This window comes from Fringilla coelebs, assembly GCF_963513975.1.
Source record: "Fringilla coelebs genome assembly, chromosome: 2".
Classification (NCBI taxonomy): Eukaryota; Metazoa; Chordata; class Aves; order Passeriformes; family Fringillidae; genus Fringilla; species Fringilla coelebs.
The window spans coordinates 64,569,304-64,593,293 of NC_140029.1; the positions used below are offsets into that span (position 1 = coordinate 64,569,304).

A 23,990-nucleotide genomic window follows, 5' to 3' on the forward strand; every position below is an offset into this window, starting at 1 on the left:
TTTGTTTGAATGGAATTTATGCATTATGTATGAGATGTATGAACATGCAACAGGCTGTTGCTTTTAAGGGTTAATCCTCTGTTAACGTGTGTCCTTTTTCAGGTTTATTTTGCCCAGAAAGAGGTACCTGGACTGTCCATAACTCTTTGCTTTTATTGTCTCATACTGTCCTAATCCTAATTGTCCATATTTTTATTACTCTAATTATATTGCTATTTTTATAACCATTTTATTACTATTAAACTTTTAAAATTTTAAAAACAAGTGATTGGCGTTTTCACACAGGGTATACGAAGTTAAGGCTTGGGCACACTTTTGGAGCGTGTTTCAGTAAGATGTGAGCCTTAACCTAATGTCTCTCTTGCACAGAGGAGCCCAGAGCTGGGCACAGCACTCCAGATGGGGCCTCAGCAGGGCTAAGCAGAACAGGATCACTTCCCCCGACCTGCTGGCAGTGCTCTCCTACGGCCCGAGCTCCTGGCGGGGGGCGGCCGAGCCGTGAGGGAGCGTCCGAGCCGTGAGGGAGCGTCCGGGCCGTGAGGGCGCGTCCGGGCCGTGAGGGCGCGTCCGGCCCGTGAGGGCGCGTCCGGCGGGTTCGGCCGTGCCGGCAGCGCTGCGGGGCGGAGCCGGCCGGAACGCTGCTGCGCGGAACGCCCGTGCGCGGCGCCTGTTGCCGGCCGGCGGGCCGGGAGCGCGGGCCGCAGGCGGCGGCGGCGGTGCGGCGATGTGGGGCCTGGCGGCAAGGCTGCTCGGGGCGGCGGCGCGGCCGCTCGGCACGGCCCACGGCAGGGCCCGCAGGTACCGGCCTCCCCTGCACCCTCACCTGGCGGACGGGGCCGACGCCGGGCGGGCATTGCCGTGAGGCCGGGCCGTGCCCCGGGATGCGGCCTTCAGAGGGACGGGGCTCACCTGTCCGGCCGGGGCTGGGTGGCCGTGACACCGGTGGGCAGAGGGAGCGGGGAATGGAGGCGGGTGCAGGGGAGTGGCGTGGGCCGCGTTTCCCGTGTTGCTGTCCTTTCCATCTTGGAGCGGTGTGAATGATCCGCACGTGTGACCTGGCCGTAGCTTTGCACCCTGCATCAGCGCAGCGGCGCTGCCTGCTGGGCATTGTTTCTGTACAAAGCACGGGCTAAGAGCTGTATTTGGGAGTTCTTCGTTTTTACTAAAATATTTTAAGCTGCTTTTAATGACAGCTCAGTTGTGCGTTCATTTATTTATTTTTTTTTTTTATTTCAAAACTCCTCGATATTTTTGAACAAGCACCTGTGCTGTGATGGCCTCGTGTACAAAACAGCTCAGGTTCTTTGGCAGCTGTGTTTGCTAAGCTCCCCAGCAGAAGGCCAGCTGAATGGTAGGTGAAATACAGGGATGCAAACTGCAGCGTGCTGCTGGCTTTAGGTGCCTGAGGCTTTCAGCCTTGCTGTGCTTTGCTGCTGCTGTAGGCTAAGGTAAGGCTGAGAAGATTGGAGCTGTTCAGCCTGGAGAAGAGAAGATTGCATGGAGACCTCATAGCAGCCTTGTGGTGTCTGAAGGAGGCCTACAGGGAAGCTGGAGAGAGACTTTTCTTCAGGAGTATGAGTACAAATTGCATCAGGAGTAATGGGTACAAATGGAAAGAGGGGAAATTTGGTATTACAAAGAAATGCTTGTGCTTGAGGGTTGTGAGATGCTGGAACAGGTTGTACAGGGAGGCTGTGGATGCCCCAATCCTGGCAATGTTGAGTGACCCAGTCTAGTGGGAGGTGACCTTGCCTATGGCAGGGAATGTTAGGGCTAGGTGATCTTTAAGGTCCCTTCCAGCCTTTAACATTCTAATTCTGTGATTTCTGAATGGTTACATAGTTTTAAGGAGCATGTGGCCTGAATTAATAAAAAAGGAGTTTGTCAAGGACCTGTGGGGAGCAGTGCAGTGTAAAACAGCAGGGCTCCTACCATCTTATCAGTAATAAGGCTCTGAAGCTTTCCTTAAATTTTCATGTTGCTTCTCAACATTGAAATTTAGGTTTTAATGCTGACGATTTATCAAGTACAGAATGACCTTAGTGTCGTGCAGTGCCTGCTGAAACTGGCAGATTTTCCTTTTATAGCCAGAGAGAGATGTGTGTGAGGAGGAGAGGTATGCTACAATTCCTTCAGATTTGTGGAGGTGTTTTAAAATCTATTGAAGTTTTTTATTTTGAATCAGAATAAATATTATTTTTTTTTCTGTAACTTGAGGGTTATTTTTAAACAAAGTAAGTAGGTGTGAATGTAAAGGTTTAAACACTGCATTTTAGAACGTTATAGACAGAAGCTCTTTGAATTTTATGATAGCTTTTCTAGAGGATGCAGTTGTGTCTGTTCTGCAGAATCAACTGAGCAGCTCCTTGCTGTCCCTGGCTTCTCATCCTCGGCATCACTGTGTTAGTTTCAGCTTCTTTGCAGTGATGTGCTAAACTAAGCAGAGGAGCTATAACTCAGATAACTTTCCTGTTTGTTTCTGGGTTTACTTGCAGCAGAATCCATGTTGCAGAGTAGGGGAATGTGATCTGTAGTAGTGCCACAAGTGTGAAAACATGTGAAGTTGTGTGTGTATGTGTGTGTGTGTACAGTCTTTTTTCAGGGAGTGATCTCTTTATTGACTCATATTAAGAATTTAGGTGAGTTTTCTGTAGTACCAATGAATTTAAGTATCAGGTACCAGTAAATTCAAACTCTGTACTATTTCCTCCACAAATAAATGGTGTGTAAAGTTGTTTACTTTGTGTCTGTGATGAAGAAATCAGAAGTAATCAAGAGTTTTTGAAATGGTGTCCCAGCCCTTCTCAAAAGTCAAAAGGTACATGTTTGGCATGTACTGAACATACTCAGGTTGCACTCAGCTGGGCCTTGACAGTTGTAACTGTTGTTTTGGGGTTTTTGGTAGATTTACAAAATTCAGCCTTGGACCCTCTTTTTATCTTCTGCTTCCTCACTTTGTGTATCATCTAGCAAACAGGAACTCTTCAGCACAAGCAGTGTGCTTTCTAAGGACAAAGACAAATCTGCTACTTCCAAAGACAGCACACCTGAAGGGGCAGCAAAGAGGCAGGCAGATGGAGCAGAAACACCAAAGCAGCAGCTGTTAGACATTATTGGTAATATGAAAGTGGAAGTCAGCTACAGGAAGAAACTCCAACAATTAAAAACCAGTGAGAACAAGAAGCAAGCTGTCAACAAGCTGGAAGGCCTGGACAGTGAAGGTTCTGTGCCTCAGGAAATTACAGGAGACACCCAATGGTAAAGTATAGCAAACTTTTCTTAGCCTGTTTTATCCTTATTTCAGCTTTCTTTTTTCATTACTTAGGACAAAGTAAACCATTTCCAACAGTGGGAAAGAATCTTGTAAGGGGGTGGGATGCAGCGTTGTAGACTGGAGTAAATCACGGGGGAGAATCTGCACAAAAGGTGCTGTATACTGTCAACCTTATGCTGCCTTTTTCTACAGTGATATTGTGGAAGGTGGCACTAGCGCCTGCCTATGGAAAGTTATTTGAATGGGAGAAGGGAAATACTGTTCAGATGAAATACAGCAAAACTGAGGAAAAAGAAAAAAAAAATTAAGAATGGCATAATGATTGTTGAGTCTTTGGAGCTGCTCCTGTCCACAGTATGTTCCATCCTATTTATCATTGCACAGGTCTGTGCTGCCAGTGGTCTCCTGGCTGCATGTCTGAGGCATGCAGTGGCACAGGGCTGCCATTTCACCAGGCTGGGGCACAGGAGCTTGTCAGAGTCCTTCAGCATTTGATAATTGGGGCAATATAGGGCAAACCTGCCTGTCCCATTGGCCATGCCCATTTGGGAAAATACCTGACTAGCTTTTGAGTTATTAAGATATAAAATGACAATTTAAATATATTAAAGGTTTTTGTTCTGTTTTGTTTCTGTATCTGTTGTGTCTCTGTTTACAGTTTAAATCCAGAACTGGTGAAGGCTGCTTCTGCAGTTGCATCTTCCCTTCCACGCGACAAGAAACAGACAGAATCAGAGCTCCTTGCACAACTAAGAAGACATGAAAAAACCACAGATAAACAGAAGAAGGGGGAAGCTATTAACATACGGTCTGTGTATTGATTGTTTTTCTCAATTACGTCAGGAATTCCTATTTTGCAATGTCATCCTGAAGGTGACTGCCTTCTGTGTTGGGAAGGTACCCCTAAGAGATACCTTTGGACAGTGTATCCTTAGGATTAAGGAATATTGGTAACATTATTGATCTGGTTATACAAAACTCTCTAAATTTTGCCATTATCCTTCTAAAGTGGTTTTGCAGAAACAGAATTGCTTTCTTGCCCAGGATCATTGCTTTCTTGGATAGGCTAGCAAAATAACAGCTCTTTTTATGAGGGTTTTTTTTTTTTTTTTTTTGCCACAAGCTTCCAAAATTCTCACACAATGGATGGATTTGTGGATGTTTCAGACGTTCTGTCTGGACTGGTGAATTTTCATGACAGCTCTGCAGAACTGAACTAGAGCAGCTCTGTTTATAGCCCCACCCTTCCTTTCAAAACTTTCCAGTCAACGCATGAAACTCATCTCTTGGCTTAACTCTGTTTCCAGTGTGGCTTTCAAACAGATGAGAAACATTTGTTTGGAGACTCAAACAGTTGTGCATACAGCTCTTTTGGATGATGGCTAAAGGCAATTTTCTTTTAATTTTTTTTTTCAGCTAGCACTCAAATACCTGCTCAGAAAATAAGGTATTAAATCCAGATGAAATGCTGAACAACAGAAAATTGGATCTTTACCAAAATATGAGTGTGAAACCTTTCTTTATGTCTGTTTGCAGTGCGAACTGCAAGCTGATTATCTTAGTTTTATTCTGTGAAAATTAATTTGCCCCAACCGAGGATCTAAGCTTGACCCATCTATTATCATCTGTAGGTTACATGTTCTGCATTCTACTTGTATCAGTAAAGGATCTGCTGGACTGATTGTCAGTGTTCTGCAAAAAGAGCTAATGTTGTCTGTGGCTGATGTCTGCCTGAGTGAAATTAAGGAATCAAGAGACAGATGCTTGCAAACGGGTTGAGTTAGATGATACAGACTGGGGTGTACAATGCTCAGTGAATGAATTTGTTAAGCAAAATATCTGTTCTTCAGATATATAAGGACTGTTTATATGGAGGATATGTTCATTAAACTGCTCCTTACCAGGGAATTTGTTTACTCTGTGTCACAGAGTTCTTTAGATTGGCAGAGTACACAAATGTCTTTAACAGTGACATGGGCTGTGGGTGACCAACTTAAATGTAATTCAAACCTTCTTGAGTACCCAAGATGCTGGAGGAGTACAGAAATACTGAGTGAGCTAACACGTGCAGTGTCCAGCCTGGAATGTGCTGGTCTCCCTTTCTTAGGGTGCACAGGCTCTTGTCTAGGTGTGGTTTCTCTGCCTGCTGGCATCACAGACTCTCTTTCTCTCATCACCTACGGCACTTTTCCTGAAACACTGACCCAGCTCTGGCTGCAGTGGAAGAAATACAGTGACTAAGAAAGTCGTAGTCAAAGCAAAAATGTTTTTTTCTCTTGAAAGAGAGTTTAAATTCTTCAAAAATTTAAAAGCTGCAGCTATATAGTGCCTCTGTATTTTTGATTGGTGGGTTAAGATGCGATGTTACAGTATATTATGACATGCTTGTGGATGAAGCACTATCATTAGAAAGATGCATTTTCCTCAACCAGAACCAGCCTTTTTGGAATGTCATGGCTGGCTTGCTGTGCTCTGAGTTGGCAAGTTCTATTCCCTGAGGCAGCTTTGTGACCTAGCTTGTTTCTCCCAGCAAATACACTCCTCCTGCTGCCACCATTTGCTGAAAAATTTTAGTTTTCTTACTTAAGAGTTAGGTAGCAGAAACTCTATTGGTGGGTGAGTTTTCAATAAAGACCAGCAATTTGTGCTGATTTTCATGACAAAAAACTTGGTTATAGTGACCTTTTAGAGTTAGTATGGACCTCTTAGTTCTCTGAGATAAATACAGAACTCTCGGGTTTCTGACTAGTGTTTAAAAATGTTGATTTTACAAAGCCCAGCAGCCTCAGACTTGATTTGGTGTGATTTATACTCCATGATACCTCAACCCACACAATGTGTGAAGATGTTTTCAATATATTAGAAAGCATTCACTTTTGTTCATGCATGATTATTTTGTGTTGAGTTTTATTTGACAGTTAGAGAATACATGCAATTTAACTTTCCCTTTTTTTCTCTAAAGGTTTTGCATTCAATATACTTACATATTTTAAAAGCCAATATATATTCTTCAGTTATTTACAATATTTAAAAGCAAGATACTTTCCCAAACAGTAGAGCTTCATAGTACTAAGCTGCACAAAACTGAATACTGCTATTGTGATTTATAATATTAAATTTGTTGTATATTGTCCAGATCTTTTGTACATTTTTTTTTTTACCAGGATTGTGTCAAGACCTCCAGAGGTCACTGTTGTATGCAGTCGTCTCATTGCCTTGTAGAAAGCATGGGACAGGGCATGCACTAGGAGGGGAAAATATTAGTGATAGAGGAATTTATTTTCCTCAGTGTGGGCTGAAGTTTCACTCAATGGAAATCACAACAGCACTGCACCAAAATAAAATCTGAAGCCCTACAATTTCAGCTCCTGTTTTGGATGAGCAAGAAAAGTAATTCAGAACTTTGGCTAGAATATATCCAAAGCTCCTTGGGTCTCTGTTTTAAGTACTATAATTATTGGCTGATAATCAGGAAAGAGAGAGAGTCTGTGGTTGTTACAAAAGTCCTACCACTTCCGATCTTTGGAAGGCAGGTGTATGTAGGAACTTCAGTTTTTAATGTGTTGGAACGAGGGAATATATAATATCTAACCACTATGGGTACACTGGGGTTGGAGTGTGACTTTTTAAACCAGTATTTTTTGTTTCAAAAGACATTGAAAAAATCTTTGTGGTTCTACTTTTGTTAGTACAGTGCAGTTTTCATGATGGAGTGATGAATGTTGCTGCCAGAAATGTTCATATGCTGATGGTGGGATGACATTAGGATTTCCTAGCAAGGAACATGATACCATTGACTTTGTGTTCTTATAGCTCAATAGTGTAGTCTTTCCACATCTACAGGGCAAAACTGCAAGTAATTCAGGAAAGAGAGCAGCTCTGAGCAATCCTGGCTTCCCTGAAGCACGGGAAAACACGAGCCTTTTAGGTCACAGCTGAGTCAAGCTGTTGGGCTGGGCTGTGTGTGGCTGACCTTAGGAATTATGTCCCTTTGACCCTTATAAGTGTGTCAAGCCTCTGGCCCAACACCAGCTTGCTAATGCCAGTAGCCACTTCACAGAGTAATTTCTAATGTGAGATATGCAACTAATCTGAGATTACTCTTAATTTAAAATTAAAAAGAAATTTTTTTAAACTTGTTTTCGGATGCCTTTATTTCAGAGTAGGTAGTGGAAGAGCTATGCTATCCTTGTTCTGCCATTTGAAACCACATCTAAGACTGAAGAGAAATCATGCTGTGTTTCTGTGGCAATTAGCTTTTACAATTTTCCAGAAGTATTTCTTTCTTGTCAGTAAAATCTCTTTTGACTTAAGCTGCCAAGAGCACAGTTTGAATTTCATTCGGATTTTCATAAAATGGGTAATGCAGTATTTTTGACTTGGCCTATTTTTATTTTTTGAGACCATATTTATGTCTTGAAACTTAAGTGCTGCAATTTGGGATGACTGTGTGTGACTGGAAGTGGTTGGGTGGAGAGGAGGCTGTGAGGAAGGTTACCAGCTGAGCCTTTCTCAGCCAGTGGAGATGCCGGTGAAGAGAGCTCACCGGCAGGGGCAGAAAGGGGCTGTGATTTGCCCTTTGTGATCAGAACGAGCAGCGCATGGTGCTGGAAGAGATCAGAGCATTGGCTCTTCACGTATGATTTTCACACTCCAGAATGATGAAGGAAGATGTGGTCTGTTAATGCTGTAATATGATTATGCAATGCAACAGATTGCAGTGGATCAGGAAAGGTGACCTACTTATTAGGGTGGCATGATTGGCCCATGTCAGCTGATGTGTGAAGGCAAGCTTCCTTTCGGTCTGCAGCAGCACAGCTCTGTCCCTGGGCAGTATTGGTTCCTGTCCAAAAAAATGGCGATTTTTATCTGCCTATTTAAACCTATTTTTTGTATCCAGGGAAATTCCCCATTTGCTTAAGCAAAACATGCCTAGTACTCTCTGTGAATATTAGTATACAGATATATGATTTTTTTAGTTGAAAGCGAAATCATTTAAAAGAAAGCATTCACTGTAGATTTAATAGGCTAAAGTAGCACTTTTATACATAGAATGTAACAAATGCTTTAAAACAACAGCCTTGAATGTTTGATGGATTAAAGATGGGTGCATTTTGTGAGGAATGTAAAATTCTGTATCATGGAAGCTTATGAAACCAGTTGAGAATAGAGTTTCTAGTTAATACATATGACAAACTTCCTTGCTTTGTCAATCTGTTGAGTTTTTACATTTCACGTTTTTCATTTCAGCAACGTTATTTCAGAAATGACATTTAAAAGGCAGTCCCCAGAGCAGTGGGGTGCGAGGATACCTGGTCGCATTTCCTTGCAGTTGGATGAGGATGGTCAGAGAAAAAGGCCTGGAAAGTCATCAGCTCAGTCTATGGACTCCAGAAGGTATTTTTGTGGTGTTCACCTCCAACAGAAGGAGCATGCAGTTGCTAGTGGATAATACTTAAAATTTACTTGTACATATTGATGTTGCAATACTTCAGAGCTTAAAGAAATTACTTTAATATTTTTCAAGATAAGTACTGTTAACATTAAAATAAATTGTGAGAACAAGATAGTTAATGGCAACCAGCTAATCAAATAATGTGCATTTTCTTAATATTACATTTTAGATAATTAAACATACTTGGTGCTGAAATGTAATTGTTCTTGTTTTAACTAGTTTAAATTATTTTCACCTATGCATAATACAATATAACGTCACTTTCTTAACTTCTTGAGAAATGGAGGTTTTGAAAGCTTGTGTTCCTCCTCTACAAAACTTGATCATGTTCTGTGTTTAGAAAAGTTTCATCCGTTCTGTTGGGATTTTAAAGATATATCAAAGTTGGTCTATTTATTTATTTATTTATTTATTACCACTTCATTCTGTAATTGGTTTCTTTGTTATTTGTGATGTTATAAATATCTTTGAAATGAACTTTATAATTTACATGTGATTCCTTAAGTTTATTTTCCTGCTGTATTATGTGGCCACTCTCATGAGTTAAGGAGTACTCTTATATTTTTGGTTTACTCCTGTAAACTGTGCTTTTTTTGTCTGTAGTCTTTGGATTTTCCCATCATTGCATTCCTTCTCCATGTATTCTTTCCATACCAGGTTTTTAGTAAGATTAACTTCTTCTGTATTTAATTTACTTTGTAAATTAATCTCTGGTTTTGGGGGTTAGGGCCTGAAAATGGAGGGAATAATTTGTGTTTAGATAGACCATGTTGACGACAGAATTTGGGTAGCAAAGGAAAAGAAAAGCGTGAGTTCATGGGTGAGTAGATGTACAGTATTCTCTGTGTGGTGGAATTGTGCTTGGTATATAACTTCAGAAACAGCACCTTAAAATAGTTTTTAAAATCCCTGTAGTGAGTAAACTGTCTCCAGTTTCAGGCCTAAGTTCCCTCCTGCATACCTGAATATCTAATGTATTTGCTTATCAACTGATAGTAGGAAAAGAATGGGTTAGGAAGAATCCCTAAATTTAAGTCAAGTTAGTACGTTGCAATGAAATGAGTGATGTTGCTTTATAGTAATTTAAACTCGTAATTTTAAAATAAACTTTCTTCCAACACATGCAGTGTATCTTTGGCCATTGTCATTGGGAGTTACACACAGATTGGGAAATATAATCCTGAATCAACATTCTTTCAAGGCTCTGTAACTAGATTGTTGTGTGCTGAAATAGCTCCAGGGTAGTTTCATCACTAAAAAGTAATATGACAAGAGCAGGTTTGCAGAAGTAGTTGAGGCCATTAGGAATCTCCAGTAAATCCAGAAGGGTAGAATTTTAAGGTCAGAAAGGATAGATCTTGCCAGGGTAACAGTGGATATGTAATAACAAAATGAAAGAACTGTTAGAATTTCAGTGGAAGCCTGGAAGATAATACAATTTAAAACATACCAAATACATTGGGGTTTTTTTTGTTTTCATCTATAAGAATTTGATTACTTGTTGAACTCTTGTAATTTTTTTTTTTTGTTTTAGTATAAGGTTATGGTAATGATAAATGTGATTGAAAATAGATGGTCAGAGTGAAATATTTGTATATTCAGAAGACTGAGCACCAGGGTGGTGCTACTGAAAACATATCATACGGATATACTCTGACTGTTTGCCCTATGGCAGAGAAGGTGGCTGTGTGATCTTCCAAAAAGGCTATTTATGTCATAAAGCAGGAATTATTTGATTTAGCTGTTGCCTTTTCTGTTCCTGAATTGTGCAATATTTTTTTACTGGGAAAAAACCCAAGTCTTCAGATAGTCGCAACTTTGTAAAATCACTTAAGTACTGTGGTTTGATGCTGTTTACCTTTCTTCAGATTCCTAAATATTCCAGTTAAAATTGACTGCAAATATAGTGCTTGATTTATGCTCCTTCTTTCACATGGAAATGTTTTGAGAAGCTCTGTTTAAGACAAAGAGTAAGGCCATAAATACTCTCTGATTAAAAGCCTGAAGATTTAGTGAGAATCACTATCTTTTTTTTGTCTCCAGAGATCTGTTAGTTCATGAAAATATTTTGTGCTTTTTAATTTATCTGGCAATGTTGTAAGGTGTTGTGAAATACTAAATATCGGTTTTCTTTTTTTGTTTATAGAAGTCTCAAAGTAGGAAAGAGGCTTAATATATTCACTAAGGCTTCTACAGAACCAGAGCATGCACTGAAAACAGGTTAGTGGAAATTCAGTAATGAAAAATGCAGTTAGGCTAAGTTCTGCATTTTTAGAATATCAAAAGATTTGTTTTTATGAGGAGACATGACCTGCTCACTTTCTGCTTTCAGCCTGATAAAGGAAATGACTGCTTTGATGAAGCTCAGATTTTTCCAAATGAAACTTCCATGCAGTGTAATGAAATGTTTTCTGTGCTGATCAGGGCACTCCGTTAGTGAACGTGAAGGGTATAACTGGCTTTTTGTCACAAAGGTCAGTCTTAATTCTGTGAGTGTAAAGCCAGCCTGGAGGATGGGTATGTTGGCTCCAGCTTATTTGGTCAAGTTACAAAGAAACGTGAGGCTGTGATCCCAAGGAAACAAGCAAGCTCTGCAGGTGACTAAGTATAAGCAGAGTAGTAGCAACCCAAGACCACACACTGGATTGACCTTCTTTTGTTTAGTGTTCCAGATGGAGCTGGAAAGATCCCATTGGCAGCTGACAAATGACACCTTGCTTCACCTGTTGTAAAGTTCTTCATGTGTGTTTAGAATCTTAGAAAGTTTGGGTTGGAGGGATCTTTAGAGGTTATCTGGTTCCAACCCCCCTGCAATGAGCAGGTACTTCTTCCACTGGATCAGGTTGCTCAGAGCCCCACCCAACCTGACCTTGAATGTTTCCAGAGATGGGGCATCTACCACCCTTCTGGACAACCTGTTCCACCACCCTCATTTGAAAAAATATATTCCTTTTGTCTAGTCTGAATCTGCCCTCTTCTGGTTTAAAACCACTACTCCTTGTCCTGTTGCAGTGGGCCCTACAAAAAATTTTGTTTTCATCTTTCTTACAAGCTCCCCTTAAGTAGTGAAAAGATTAAATAAAGTCAGCCCAGAGCCTTCTGTTCTCCATGGGGAACAGCCCCAGCTCTCTCAGCCTTTCCTCTAAGGAGGGATGTTCCATCCCTCTAATCATCTTCATGGCCTTCCTCTGGGCCTGCTCCAAGAGGTCCATCTCCCTCCTGTGATGAGGATCCTGGAGCTGGTTGCAGCATTCCAGGTGAAGAAGGGAGGAGGTGAGAGGGTGAGGAATATCTTCTCTCAACCTGTTGGCCATGCTTCATTTTATCATTCTAGTTGGGTTTCTGGGCTGTGAATGCACATAGCTGGCTCATGTCCAGTTTTTTATCCACCAGTATCCCTAAATTCTTCTTGGTAGGACTTCTCTCTGTCCATTCATGAGCCTCTGTAGATGCTGGAGGTTGCCCCAAGCCAGGTGCAGTCCCTTGCACCCGGCCTTGTTGAACCTCATGAGGTTTCCATGAGGTCACTTCCTTGAGTTTGCCCTTGAGGTCCCTCTGGATGGCTTCCTGTCCTTCACGTGTGTCAGCTGAACCACTCATCTTGTCACCTGCAGATGTGCTGAGGGTGCACTCAACCCCACTGTCTGTGGTGTTGATGAAGACACTGAACAATACTGGTCTCAGTGTGGATTCCTGAGCAACACCGCTTTGTCACTCATCTCCATCCAGGTGTTGAGCTTTTGACCATTGAATGCATGGCCTGGATAGACCTTTGGCATGGTCCATGAACCCTGGACCATCTGGTTGTGACGACCCAACCAATTCCTTATCTACTAAATATACATGCCAAAACTCATGTGAGATAAAAGATACCAAAACTGAATTCAGAACAGGTATGACATACCTTCATATTCACTGAATGGCACAGCTGTGTGGGAACAGTCTTAATGCTGCCTCACAGGGATAGCTTCCACTCATGAAGTCTTGGCTTTGGCCAAGAGTGTGTGAATATGGGCAAGTCATGTAAAGAATTTGTCCCTCACTTTTCTTTGTGAACAGTGAGACTGCACTGTTAGTATTGATCCTTAAAATGCTGTTTTTCCTCAGCTATTCTGAGGTCCTTTTAAAAAACAGACTTTACTCCAGTGCAGTGACTTAGACCTTTATGTAAAGTTAGTAGCAGCAGAAGAAATAGTACTCCTGTCTAAAATCTTACAAAATCATGAGTATTTGTTTCTGTTTCAAGAGTAGAACTGTAAGTTTTTGCTAGGTTCTAGCTGAGTAGTTTTTTATCTTTTTTTTTACACTTGAAACTACGGGGAGATATTAATTTGATTACTTAATTTTTTTAGTAAAATGTCAAATAGTGCCATTTGCATATTTTCAAGCAGCTGTGAACTTTCTGAATACAGCCACCTCTATAAAAGCTGTTCATTAGAATGGGATTCAGTTCACTGTGTTTTAAAATTGCCAATACCATTAAAATTGGTCCATTTTACATGTAAAAGCCACAATGAATGATGTAGTGTTTGTTTTTAGCTGTCTTAACAAAAGTGGTGTTGAAAAAATGGATTTTGAGTTGAATCAAATTTACTCAGGTTAAAGGGTGAGAATATAAGATTTCTTTTTTGCATGAATAGAATGCAGACACAGTGGCTCATAGTAGTCACCCCAGGTAAAAGCTGAGTTGCACTTTTTTTTTAAACATAAAATTGGAATGTGTACAAATTGTTTCAGAGAGCAAGTGGACTTTATTGTATTTGTAATTAGATGTTAATTAGTAAGCTTCTTTCAGCTTTTTGTTTGGTGTTTCCTTGTTTGATTCCAGGTAGCCTTGAGGAACTCTACTGTATATTCTAGACCAGGAAGCTGATTACTTGCCTTACTCACTAAGCCTGATGACAAACTTTTTTTTGGGCATTAATCTTGCGAAATACCGATGTGATACTGGATACCTTGATTCATTTGTTTTCACTGTCTTGGTTTATATTACAGAAGATAATGGATTAAATGTTTTTTATACATAACAGAAAAGCAAGTTTTGTTTTAAGTTTTGAGTATTGACTTTGAAAACTTGAATGTTAACTGGAAAGGAAATTTTCATCCTGAAAATAGTCTTCATAACTGTTGATGTAAAATGCCAGTATTATTTTATGTTTCATGAGGTGAAATTATAATCTTTATCACCTCTAATGCAAGCTTGAAAAATGAGGTTCTGCTTTCCTCTGTTAGAGAATTTATTAGTTTCTTTATGATGTGGACAACAATTTCATTCTGGTATGGTTTCTCATGTTGTCTTGTAGCTGTATTTTATTCCTGCCTCCAGCCCTCAAATCAAAGTACTCAGCCTGGTAATATAGTGCTGGAAATTTCCCTCTTAAGGAATAATTTGAATAATTATGTTCTGATTTAACACAAAAAAAAACCCTCTGAAAACACTTTTTTGTGTATAAAAATACTGTTTGCCTTTTCATTGTGTTTTCTCTTAAAGGAGGGGGGGATTTTTTTTTTAAATTCAGTCGAGTTGTAAGCCGGTGAGCCAAAGATGAAATTATATCTTAGCCTAAAGTACTTACACTCAGGAGTAGTAAAATAATAGATTATTGGCTATGATCCACTCCAAGTGGACTGTAATATTTGAATTCACATGAAGATCTGTGTTCCAGGGATCTTAGGATGAATTGATAACAGAAGGAGGCAGGAAAACAAAGGGGAATGCAGCTTAGGCCAGCTCACTCGACAGCAGCCCAGGGCACTCCCAGAGGTCCCTCCCTGTCCTGTGGTAACAGCTTGTTCCCTTCAGTTCAGCGAAGCGGTTCAGTCTGGGCTCGTGACCAGCTCTCCTGGGTGGAGGGACAGGAACTCCTTCAGAAGAGTAACTGCTGCAACATGAGTGCACTTTGATGAAAAAAAAAAAAAAAAAGGCATCAGAAAAGATATATCCCTAAAGGAACTGTTTAGCTTTGTGAAAAGAATAAGAAATCATGGTTTCTCAGCTTGAGAGACAAAAACGGGCATACTTAGGAGCATTGGGGAAGGAATTACCATCCCTTGGAGATTTGAGTTGTTTCCCTAGAGGAGAATGTAGTTGTGAAGAACCTGAAAACTCCCGTAGAAGTAAGGCTCCTTTAGCACAGTGCACCAGTGAAGTTCAGAATTGTGTCCACATTTTTTGAAAGACAAAACCAAAGAACGATTGTGGAAAAATTAAATTACTGCTTTATGTGAAAGACATAAAAATAAATATTCCCCTAGGTGTTCAGAATAGATTTTCATCAGACATTTGAGAACTTAATGAACTTTCATGTCAACGGAGAATTCTCATTTGAGAAAGGTGATGCTGGTATCTAAGGTAGAAAAATTTGCGCAGCTGAAGTTATTAGTCTCTGTAAAGATTGATGTTAAAGGACTTTGACTTAGCTAGTGAGAAGTCTTTGGTTGCTGACAGATCTTAACAAAATTTATTTTTTAGTATCTTCACCAACAATTTGGGATCTGGAGTTTGCAAAGGAGGTTGCAGCAGTAACTGCACAGCCTCCCCGAAATGGTTTTGAGGAGATGATCCAATGGACGAAAGAAGGAATACTGTGGGAGTTCCCAATTGACAATGAAGTTGGTATGTGCACTGTGAGCTTTTATTATGTCTCCGTTTATCTTTTCTGAAAATTAGAGCATGTTTAACCTTTGACTGTTTTAACATAATGTTTCAGCTGTGAGTCATGCTTTTGATAGTAAACAAACATAACTCCCTGACTGTCCCAGATCAGAGATGCTTCAGATGAACTCATTCTGGCACTCTTCAGGTGAAGTCTTGCGGGTGGTTTGGCTGATCTGAGGACTGGCTGCTGCCAAAAGGGGACGACTCCTTCCCTCCCCCCCTCCTTCACCCCCGATGTGTTTAACACCAAAAGGCTGTTCAAGTCTCTTACATAATACCTTTTACTCTGCATCTTCTCTAAATTAAGCTCCTAGCAGAACTTGGGGAATCTTAAAACTGCTGTGTGTGTTTTATAATGCTGATTGTGTTCTTTGGTGTGGCTCTTGGACCAAGTGTCTCGCCAGATCCCAAGCAGCTATCTGCCAGTTCTATATCTGGGCAGGCTGAGCGTTAAACAGTTGTTTGCTCCCTTTGTTCTGTCTGTTTCATAAGAATAAACAGTCACAATATTCACTCACCCTGGGCATCTATGTTAATTAGGCATCTTTGTGCGCAGTATTTTCTTTTATTACCGTAAAAAAAGAAAAAGCTCCGTGTGAAGTTATGCCAGCAGAGAGAGTGAACGTTAAGGAAGTGAAGAACAACTACACAAAGTGTGCAGTATAGGAAAGGGGACTTCATAACTTCAGGGAGAGTTTGGCTGTGGGTTTTGGGGTTTTTTTAAAGACTGTAAGGACATCAAACAAAACTGCTTTGTAATGATTCAGTCACTGAGAGCAAAACAGGTTAGTATCTGAAGCTGGGAGTCTTTGAAAATCTGTCCTATACTGAGTTGCAAATTGAATAATGTGCTTCATTGTTTCTTAATGTTTATTCTCGTCCTATTTGGCAGTTTCTTCACAGAATTTAATCACTGTTCCCAGGATTGATCTGTTCCATCATGTTCCATCATGTAGAAATCCAAGTATACTCTAGTCATGTTTTTGCAAGCTTAAAACCACTGTGGCCAATGGTTTTTGTGTTGTTGTAATGTGGCTGGAACCCTGCTGTCTGGGGCCCTCAGTTGACAAAGTGTCTTTGGCGGGCTGTGGTTTCCCTGTTGCAGCCGTGCCTGTGGAACCGCGCTGTCTGGGATGGGGCGGCCAGCGGACAAAGAGTCTTTACATATAGTTAAAACAAGAATCTTGATTGATTTGTCCACAAAGACTAGTCATGTGGAAAATTCCAGTGGAGCCTTCCAAAACCTGTCACCTCTCAGGTTGAAATACCAAGTCAGTAAGATCTGTCCTATCAGACTGCCAGCCACAGGCTGTTAATCACCTCAGGTGTGTCAAAGCACAGTCAAAGCTTGAGAACCTTGCTCTGAGTATATCAACATGCTGTAATTTCAGTCTCTCTGCAAAAGAAAGATGCTCCTTTCTGCTGTTAATTTTGCAGTTTTGAAACAGCCATTTCCCTCAATAGGAGGAGATTACTTCGGCTTGTTCTGTATCCAGAAATGTGTGATTATTCTTCTATGCCAAAAACATGTGGCTTTAAAAATATAAGTGCAATTAAATTTTCTGTTGAGGAAGCACATATACTCAACTTTCAGCATTATGAAAGCTTTTAAAGTTTTAAACCAAATATAAAAAAAGAAAGACAACCTCTTATAACTCTTTTCCTTGGCTTCACAGCATCTCTAGTGCTCTCATTAGAGTGCTTCACCAAGGCACTGTGGTGTGCTGTGTGGCACCATGGCGAGGTCATGTTTTTTTTTAATGATTTTGGTGTGAACATCTGAAGATGTGGCTAGACATACTGGCTTGCTACAGTGGCCAGCAGCAGTCTTCCCCCCACACCTTACTGCCCGGTTGTTTGCATTTACCTGCATGCCCTTGTCCAATGCAGTTGAAGTCACTGTTAAGCAGAAAATTACCTTTTTTTTTTCCTCTCCATCTCTCCAGCCTCTGATTAATTTTTACCAGTTTAGCAAACCATTAGTATAGCTTGCATAACATTGTTTCACCACTCCTCCTTTCTGCTTGTCCCTTCTGCTTCTAAGTAGCTTTAATGCTGCTCCATGATTGTCATGGCAAAAAGTTAGGAAAGACAATTATTTGTGCCTCATTTATTATTTCTGTGCATTTTTGCCATAATGACTCAAAAAGCTAAAAAGGACAGAGCAGATTAAAGGTGTGAATTTGCTCCTCATTATGAGGAGCAAAAGCTTTTGGTGGGCCAGAGATTGTTACTGCACAAGTGATAGGAAGGTCTCAGAAAATTAATTCCTCAGTTGCCTGTGATGGCTTCTACAGGCAAAAGTTCACCAAGTCCTGTTCTAGTTGCTGGTTAGCTGAGCTGCTGTTCCCAGCAGAGAAATATTGGATCATCTTGCCAAGGGACTGGTCAGAATTACACAACCATTGTGTTGGGGTTTCTTTACTATCTCTGTTCTAGGGACCTGCTGAAGAGCATGATTGATGTCATTCTAAAAATCCTAAAAGGATAGAATATTTTGTGTTGAAAGGGACCTTTAAAGATCATTTAGTCCAAACTCTTTGCCATGGACAGGGACATTTTTTCACTCTATCTGAATACTCAGTCATCTTTATAGCATGTCAGCAATGCTCACTATAAGGAATGAGCACCTGTGTTTGGATTGACATCTTTAAGACAAGGTTGGTCATGTCTTGGAAGGATTAATGTTTTAGCTAGAGGAATTCCCCAGACTTTCTGTTTTGTAGCATGTAGGGGGTTGGAAGTAGGATATTGACAGTAGGTGTCTTCTTGTTTTGATGTTGAAAAAGAAAATTCTCTAATTTAGACTTCTGCCATGCATATTGTTTCAAGTTATGCTTCTGAGGACAATGCAAGAGAGGCTGAGGGACAGGCTTGCAGCAGGAGTCAGGGCTTGCTAGGGGTCAGAGAAGTCATTATCTCATCTAATCTGTTCCCACCAGAGGCTTCAGCCTCTGATGCATTGGACAGTTGTGGTCTCCTTTTCTGTGATGCACACTTTACTTTTTTGAGGACTGAAATACGTGGTCTAACTGAAATATTTGGACTTAACACTTCATTCCGAAACCATGTACAGTCTTTGACAAACAGCAAAGCAGAATACATAATGTAATATTTATTTATGACCTGCATTTTGTGAGATTCTAAATTGCTTATTTTGGGTTAAAGATGAAAATTGGTGAAATTATTTATTAGACAAAATCTTTCCTTATACCCTGTATCTGTCCCCAGAAGAAAAGCATCCAGAAGGCCAAATTTTACTGTCAGCATTATTCAGATTCTTTCAGTAGTGAGTTTGTTTGGTTTAGGTCTCTTGGATTTTTGAGAGCAGTGAAAGTAAGGAAGTCTGGAAAGGTTATTAGTTTGAAAAAGCAACCAGTTACATCCAGGTATAGTAAGATTCTACCTGCCCTTGGTGGGGGAAGGCCAGCATGGGTGGATAGTGGAAGGATCATCACTGTTTCTGTCCGTGGACATAGTTTTCCAACCATGGCAGAAATACACTTTCTGAAACTGACATTACCTGCTTTTTGTTATTTTAACTTTCAACATAAAGGAGCAAGCAGAGATCTTCTGAAGAAGTAAATGTGCTTTCTTCTTTCAAGAACGCAGAGATAAATGTGGTGTGCAATTGTGGTATTGATACACTCATGTATTTCTAGGAAAAATATAGGTATTTCTCAGCTCCTTCAGATATTGCAATACCTTAAGTTTAAAGCAGGAAAAAAGTAATGCAAACTTAACAAATGCAAGTGACCTTAGAGCGACTTCTCCATTGCAGAGATATACATCATTTCTTCTGAAACTGTAGAAGCTCTACCAAAGAAGGAAGCCTAGAACTTACGTGGCTTAATTGCCTGAATTTTAATACTCCTGATTTAATTTTATCAAATAATTTATAAAAGCATGTATACCATACTCGTGTATGGAATAGGCTTCTCATTTTTGTCATCTTGAAGTAGCGCAATATTTTTCTCTAATAACAGATTTTTAAAGGGTGCAAGTCAACTGATATCAAATAAAAAATTTCATGTATATCTAACCAGTGAAAAATCTTAAATTACAAATCCCAGATAGCCTTTTGGTTTTTTCCCCTTAAAATTAGGAACAGCAGAAGCAGCCTTTTTTCTGTATGTAGGAATTTGTGTTCTGAGTCTCTACCATCACAGTATGAACAACAGCAAAAAAATCCACAGGATGAAGAACAAAAGTTTACCCTATCTCCAATAAGCCCTTGTGCCATGTCCTGTGGAGGCTTTTGAATGCATCATCTTTGGTGATGGCTGTGACTTAAAAGTAGCTGGTGAGATACGCAACACTTCTACATCATCATACGCTCACACATTCAGAAAATTTCTGTGCCTGTTTGATAGCAATAGGATGTTAAAAGCATGACTTGCAGTTGACATGTGTTTGTTAGCTGTTCAGTATTTGATACTTTACAAGGTGCCTTATTTGTTCAAGACTAGTTTGTATTATTTAATCCTCTGCAGAATTTAGGCAATCAGTGTTCTCTTTAAAAATTTATGAAGAAATGCCTGCAATGTAAAAGGTGGTATCAATGATGAATCAAAATTTTCAAGTATTGAACAAACCAGATTTTAGCAAGAAGATTGATTTATGGTAATAATTATTCCTCCTACTTCCACCCCAGCATCAGGCTTTCATCAAGATTTCAAGCCAGAAATTTGATTTAAATATTACATATTCTTAGAAATGTGAGCAGAACCATTAATTTTACTAATTTAAGATTATTTTCAAACTGTATTATTTTTACTTTGTTAAACTTGCTATTATATTATGATAACAACTTTGTCTTTCTGTTAGGGATGGAGGATGATGCTGAATTTCATGAACATATCTTTTTGGAGAAACACCTTGAAGGCTTTCCCAAGGAAGGACCTATCCGCCACTTCATGGAACTAGTCATCTGTGGGCTTTCAAAAAACCCATACCTCAGTGTTAAGCAGAAGGTTGAACATATTGAGTGGTTTCAGAAGTATTTTGAGGAAAAGAAAGAACTTCTTCAAGAGATTTGAGATTTGGGAAAGTGCTTACCCTTGAAATGAAGAATTATTATGTGTCAGTGCATAGTGATCATGTGGCCTGAAAGTTGTGTTTTAAATAATAAACTCAAAGGTCGTCTTTTGTTACGTCCGTGTATGTGTGTGTGTGTGGATACTTTTGACAGCAAAAGAAGGAGTGAAAAGTATGGCTTTTGTAGAATGTGCATTTAAAATTTAGTTTGTTGGAACTGTTGTCTTCTAAATTTGAAACTAGTCTTTCAGTGATACAAAATCCTAGGTCTGATTTCACTTCCTCCACCCTTCACAGCTGAACTGTATCTTGACAGGTTGGATCATCTTCCCCATTTTGAAAAACTTGAAAGGCTTTCATTTTTGCTGATTTATGAGCCACACTGGTGTTTGGATGGTATTAATCCTTTCTCCCCCCTTTCACTAACTATATTTATTGGTTCATTTTAAAGTTTTTGGTAATGATGAAGTGATTTGAATGGTATGCTTTTTGCTTCATGTGCTCAGTGAAAGGCTGTTGTATTCCTGAAATGTGTGCACAGCATAACACTGGTGAGTTACAGAAAATAACAAGGGAGGGATGTTCCGTAGGGTTTGCTGTTGGGACTGGTGCCACCAACAATGGCTTTAAACTGTAAGAGATATGCTTGACATTCGATGTTAGGGAGAAATTCTTTGCCTTGAGAGTGGTGAGGCACTGGCACAGGTTTCCAGAGAAGCTGTGGATGCCCTATCCCTGAAAGTGTTCAAGGCCTAGATAGGATGGGGTTAGGAGCAGCCTGGTCTGGTGAAAGGTGTCGCTGCCCATGGAAGAGGGGTTATAATTTATAAGGTCCCCTCCAACCCAAACCATTCTATGATTCTAAAGTTATTCTCCTGCCATCCATACATCTCTTCTGGAGCTTTTGACTAACTTCCCATCAGTATTGTTTAAAAAAGAGTCTGAATGTCAAGTATTTCATAAAGTGCTGTTTCACTAGAGCAAGCAGTTTTTTGATGACTCGGCTTGGAGCTGAGACCTTATCTTCTGCACCTGCAGGACTAGAAAGAGGACTTGGCATTCCTGACAAGGAGAGTTGTTGCCTACAGATTACATGATGCCACTGCTATTTTCTGTCTAGTCCTGTGATGCTGCTGAAGCAGCTTCATGTTTTCTAGATAATCTTTTATTCCAATTAAATGTGTATGGATTGAACTGTTGCAAAGTATTTTACTTCAGTTATCTTAGGCTAAATTTTCATCCAGAACTACTCACTCATAATTCAGGATTCAGAGTGATCATCTTGCTGCTTAAATTTACTGAGCATTTCCAGTCCTACATATTGTGTTCTTCCTTGTTCTCCCCAATCACATTAGCAACTATTGGCCCTATAAATACACTCCTGTCTGTTTCTCACATTTCCTTGTAACTCAAGCAGGAAGGAGGATTAATACAGAATTTGTTATAGATTGAAGGTAGAACACTAGCTTTGTATGCAAATTGATTTTCAAAATGAGAGTTACATGAAAAAGAATGAGAAATGAAGAGTTGGCCTTTTTCTAGGAGTTAGAATATTGTTGCTGTGTTCTGCTCATCTCCAGGATGTGAGTTTGCCCTTTTGGCCAAGGGGAAGGCTCAGGCTGTGGAAAGGAAAAGCAACTTTTTGACTTTCTGTAAGAACAGCCAGATTCAAGTTTTGCAGAAATTTTTAGAGGCTTCCTGGCTTTGGAATGGAGAGAGTGAGAATTATATCAAAATATCTCCATTTGGTACTATGATACTATAATAGTTTTAATTTTTGGTTCAATGCCCAGATATGTTTTGCTTAAAAAATACTGTTCCCAAATTTCTACCAAACTGTAGCACACAGGCTGCGTCCCGCTGTTTTCAAGCCTTTTCTAAAACAAGGTACAGTGACTTTGAAGTCAGTGCAGGATTTTAGAAATATCTCCTCTTGTGTATTTGCCTGTAGTCTGTGTTTTGATATGAAAGACAGGATGCTCACAAGCTCAGCTCTTGCTGGAAGAGGTTCAGGAGTGCATGAAAGTACTGAATTTCACCGCACCGGGAACAAGGTGAATGTTATCGTTTAAACAGATTCATTAGGAGGTCGGTACTTGGGTAAGCTCTTAACAAGAGCTCTTGATGCTTAGGGTCTTTAGAAAGCTGTAGTAATTCCTACTTAGGTGCTTAAATATAGATTTGAGTGTTAATACTAAGCAACAGGATTTGAATAATCAGACCTAGCTGCCCATATGTATGGAGGCTTCTGGGACTGCTCAAGGCAAATTATGAGTGCCCAAGTGGCAGGACTTTTATGTGTGGGGATTTTTGGGATGTACACTGCTTGGTAATAGACTTTGCTGCCTTTTCAAGCATTGCTTACAGATTAGTCACTTTCAAGCATGAAAATTCCCCATTTCTTTTGAATCCCAAAGGATAAAAGCTGTCTGCTGTTCAGAGTGAAGCCAGTGTTGCAGCTAGTGATTCCCACTCTGGAGTCATTTGGGTTCTTCTTGGGATGATTGGTTTTCCCCCTCTTGTAACTGGTTAGGTGGTAACTTAATGTGCTCAACATTAGCATCTGTGCCAGGTAAAATAGCATTTGTTACATTCTGCACTCTTCCATTTCCATCTTTACGCATGAAGCTGAGGTCTTCTAATGTGCTGCTAATGCCATGCCTCCTTGGAAAGGGAAGTAGTCTGGCTTTGGCAGGGGGGGCTGGGGTTGACACTGCCCTGAGAAGAGCAAGAGGATGGAGCAGACTGGCCCAGAACCATAATTGTGGGGAATGTTGTCCATGTTCAATTTTGGAGTGACAGTTCTTCCTCTGAGGTGACTAAATGCATGCATAGCAGGAGAATTTTTTGAGTCGAATGGAGTTGAGTGGAGGTGGCTGCATTACTGGGAAGTTGCAGGCAAAGGCTTAAGAGAGATTCATTGCTGGTGGCTGTTGGCACTGTGAATGATGGTCATGGCTTCCCCAGCCTGCATGCTGCACTGTGAGAAGTCTTTTTCCTCACTTTCTGTTATTTCCAAGTAGTCTTAATTTTCCATCTGTCTGGTGCTACCCCAGCAGTTCCAGAGGGTCTCTGGCCATCTTGGAGGAGATGGAGCATTTGCTACTAGATGGTAGTAAGAAAAAGCTGGAGGAACAGTTGTATGGTTGGATTGTGAGATTATCTGTGCTGGGATTCTAGCTCTTGGTGTTAACCCCGCTAAGGAATTTCACTGCAGCATTACTGAGGCCTGTGCCTAACAGGAGCCTTGTACTCCTTGAACACTTACCCTGAGCACTGGAAGAAAGTAGGCAGTGGCTTAATTAACCCTGAGGTCTTGGCAAGAGGGGCTAAAACGAATGGGGTGAATATGGAGGAAAATCTTGCAAAGGTTCCCAAACTGCAGGCAGTTTTTTCTTTACTCATGCATGTATTTTTAGATGAAGAGGAGCATCAAAGGAGTCCTTGAGTGGTACTTAGGTCCATTTTTTTTCAGCACTTACAGAAATAATAAAATTTCAGCATGAAAATAAGTCTTCATCAGAAGCTTGTGCTTTGAGAATCCTGAAGCAGCAGTTATGTAAGAA

At 40.3% G+C, this 23,990-nt stretch overlaps 1 protein-coding gene across 2 annotated transcripts; it reads left to right on the top strand.

The window, feature by feature from the left end:
• Nucleotides 1–674: 674 nt before the first annotated feature.
• On the top strand, nt 675–20,694 carry MRPS31 (mitochondrial ribosomal protein S31). Of its 2 annotated transcripts, XM_084226785.1 has the most exons (8): nt 675–798; nt 2,971–3,258; nt 3,933–4,082; nt 8,525–8,671; nt 10,876–10,949; nt 15,202–15,345; nt 16,280–16,351; nt 20,215–20,694. In XM_084226785.1, exons 1-8 carry the CDS (start codon nt 725–727, stop codon nt 20,424–20,426), a joined length of 1,161 nt encoding a protein of 386 aa, XP_084082911.1. In that variant the 5' UTR covers nt 675–724; the 3' UTR covers nt 20,427–20,694. The 2 variants fall into 2 exon arrangements, with proteins under 2 accessions (XP_084082911.1, XP_084082912.1); XM_084226786.1 differs by lacking the exon at nt 16,280–16,351 and having other exon boundaries at nt 20,215–20,657.
• The last annotated feature ends 3,296 nt before the right edge of the window (nt 20,695–23,990 follow it).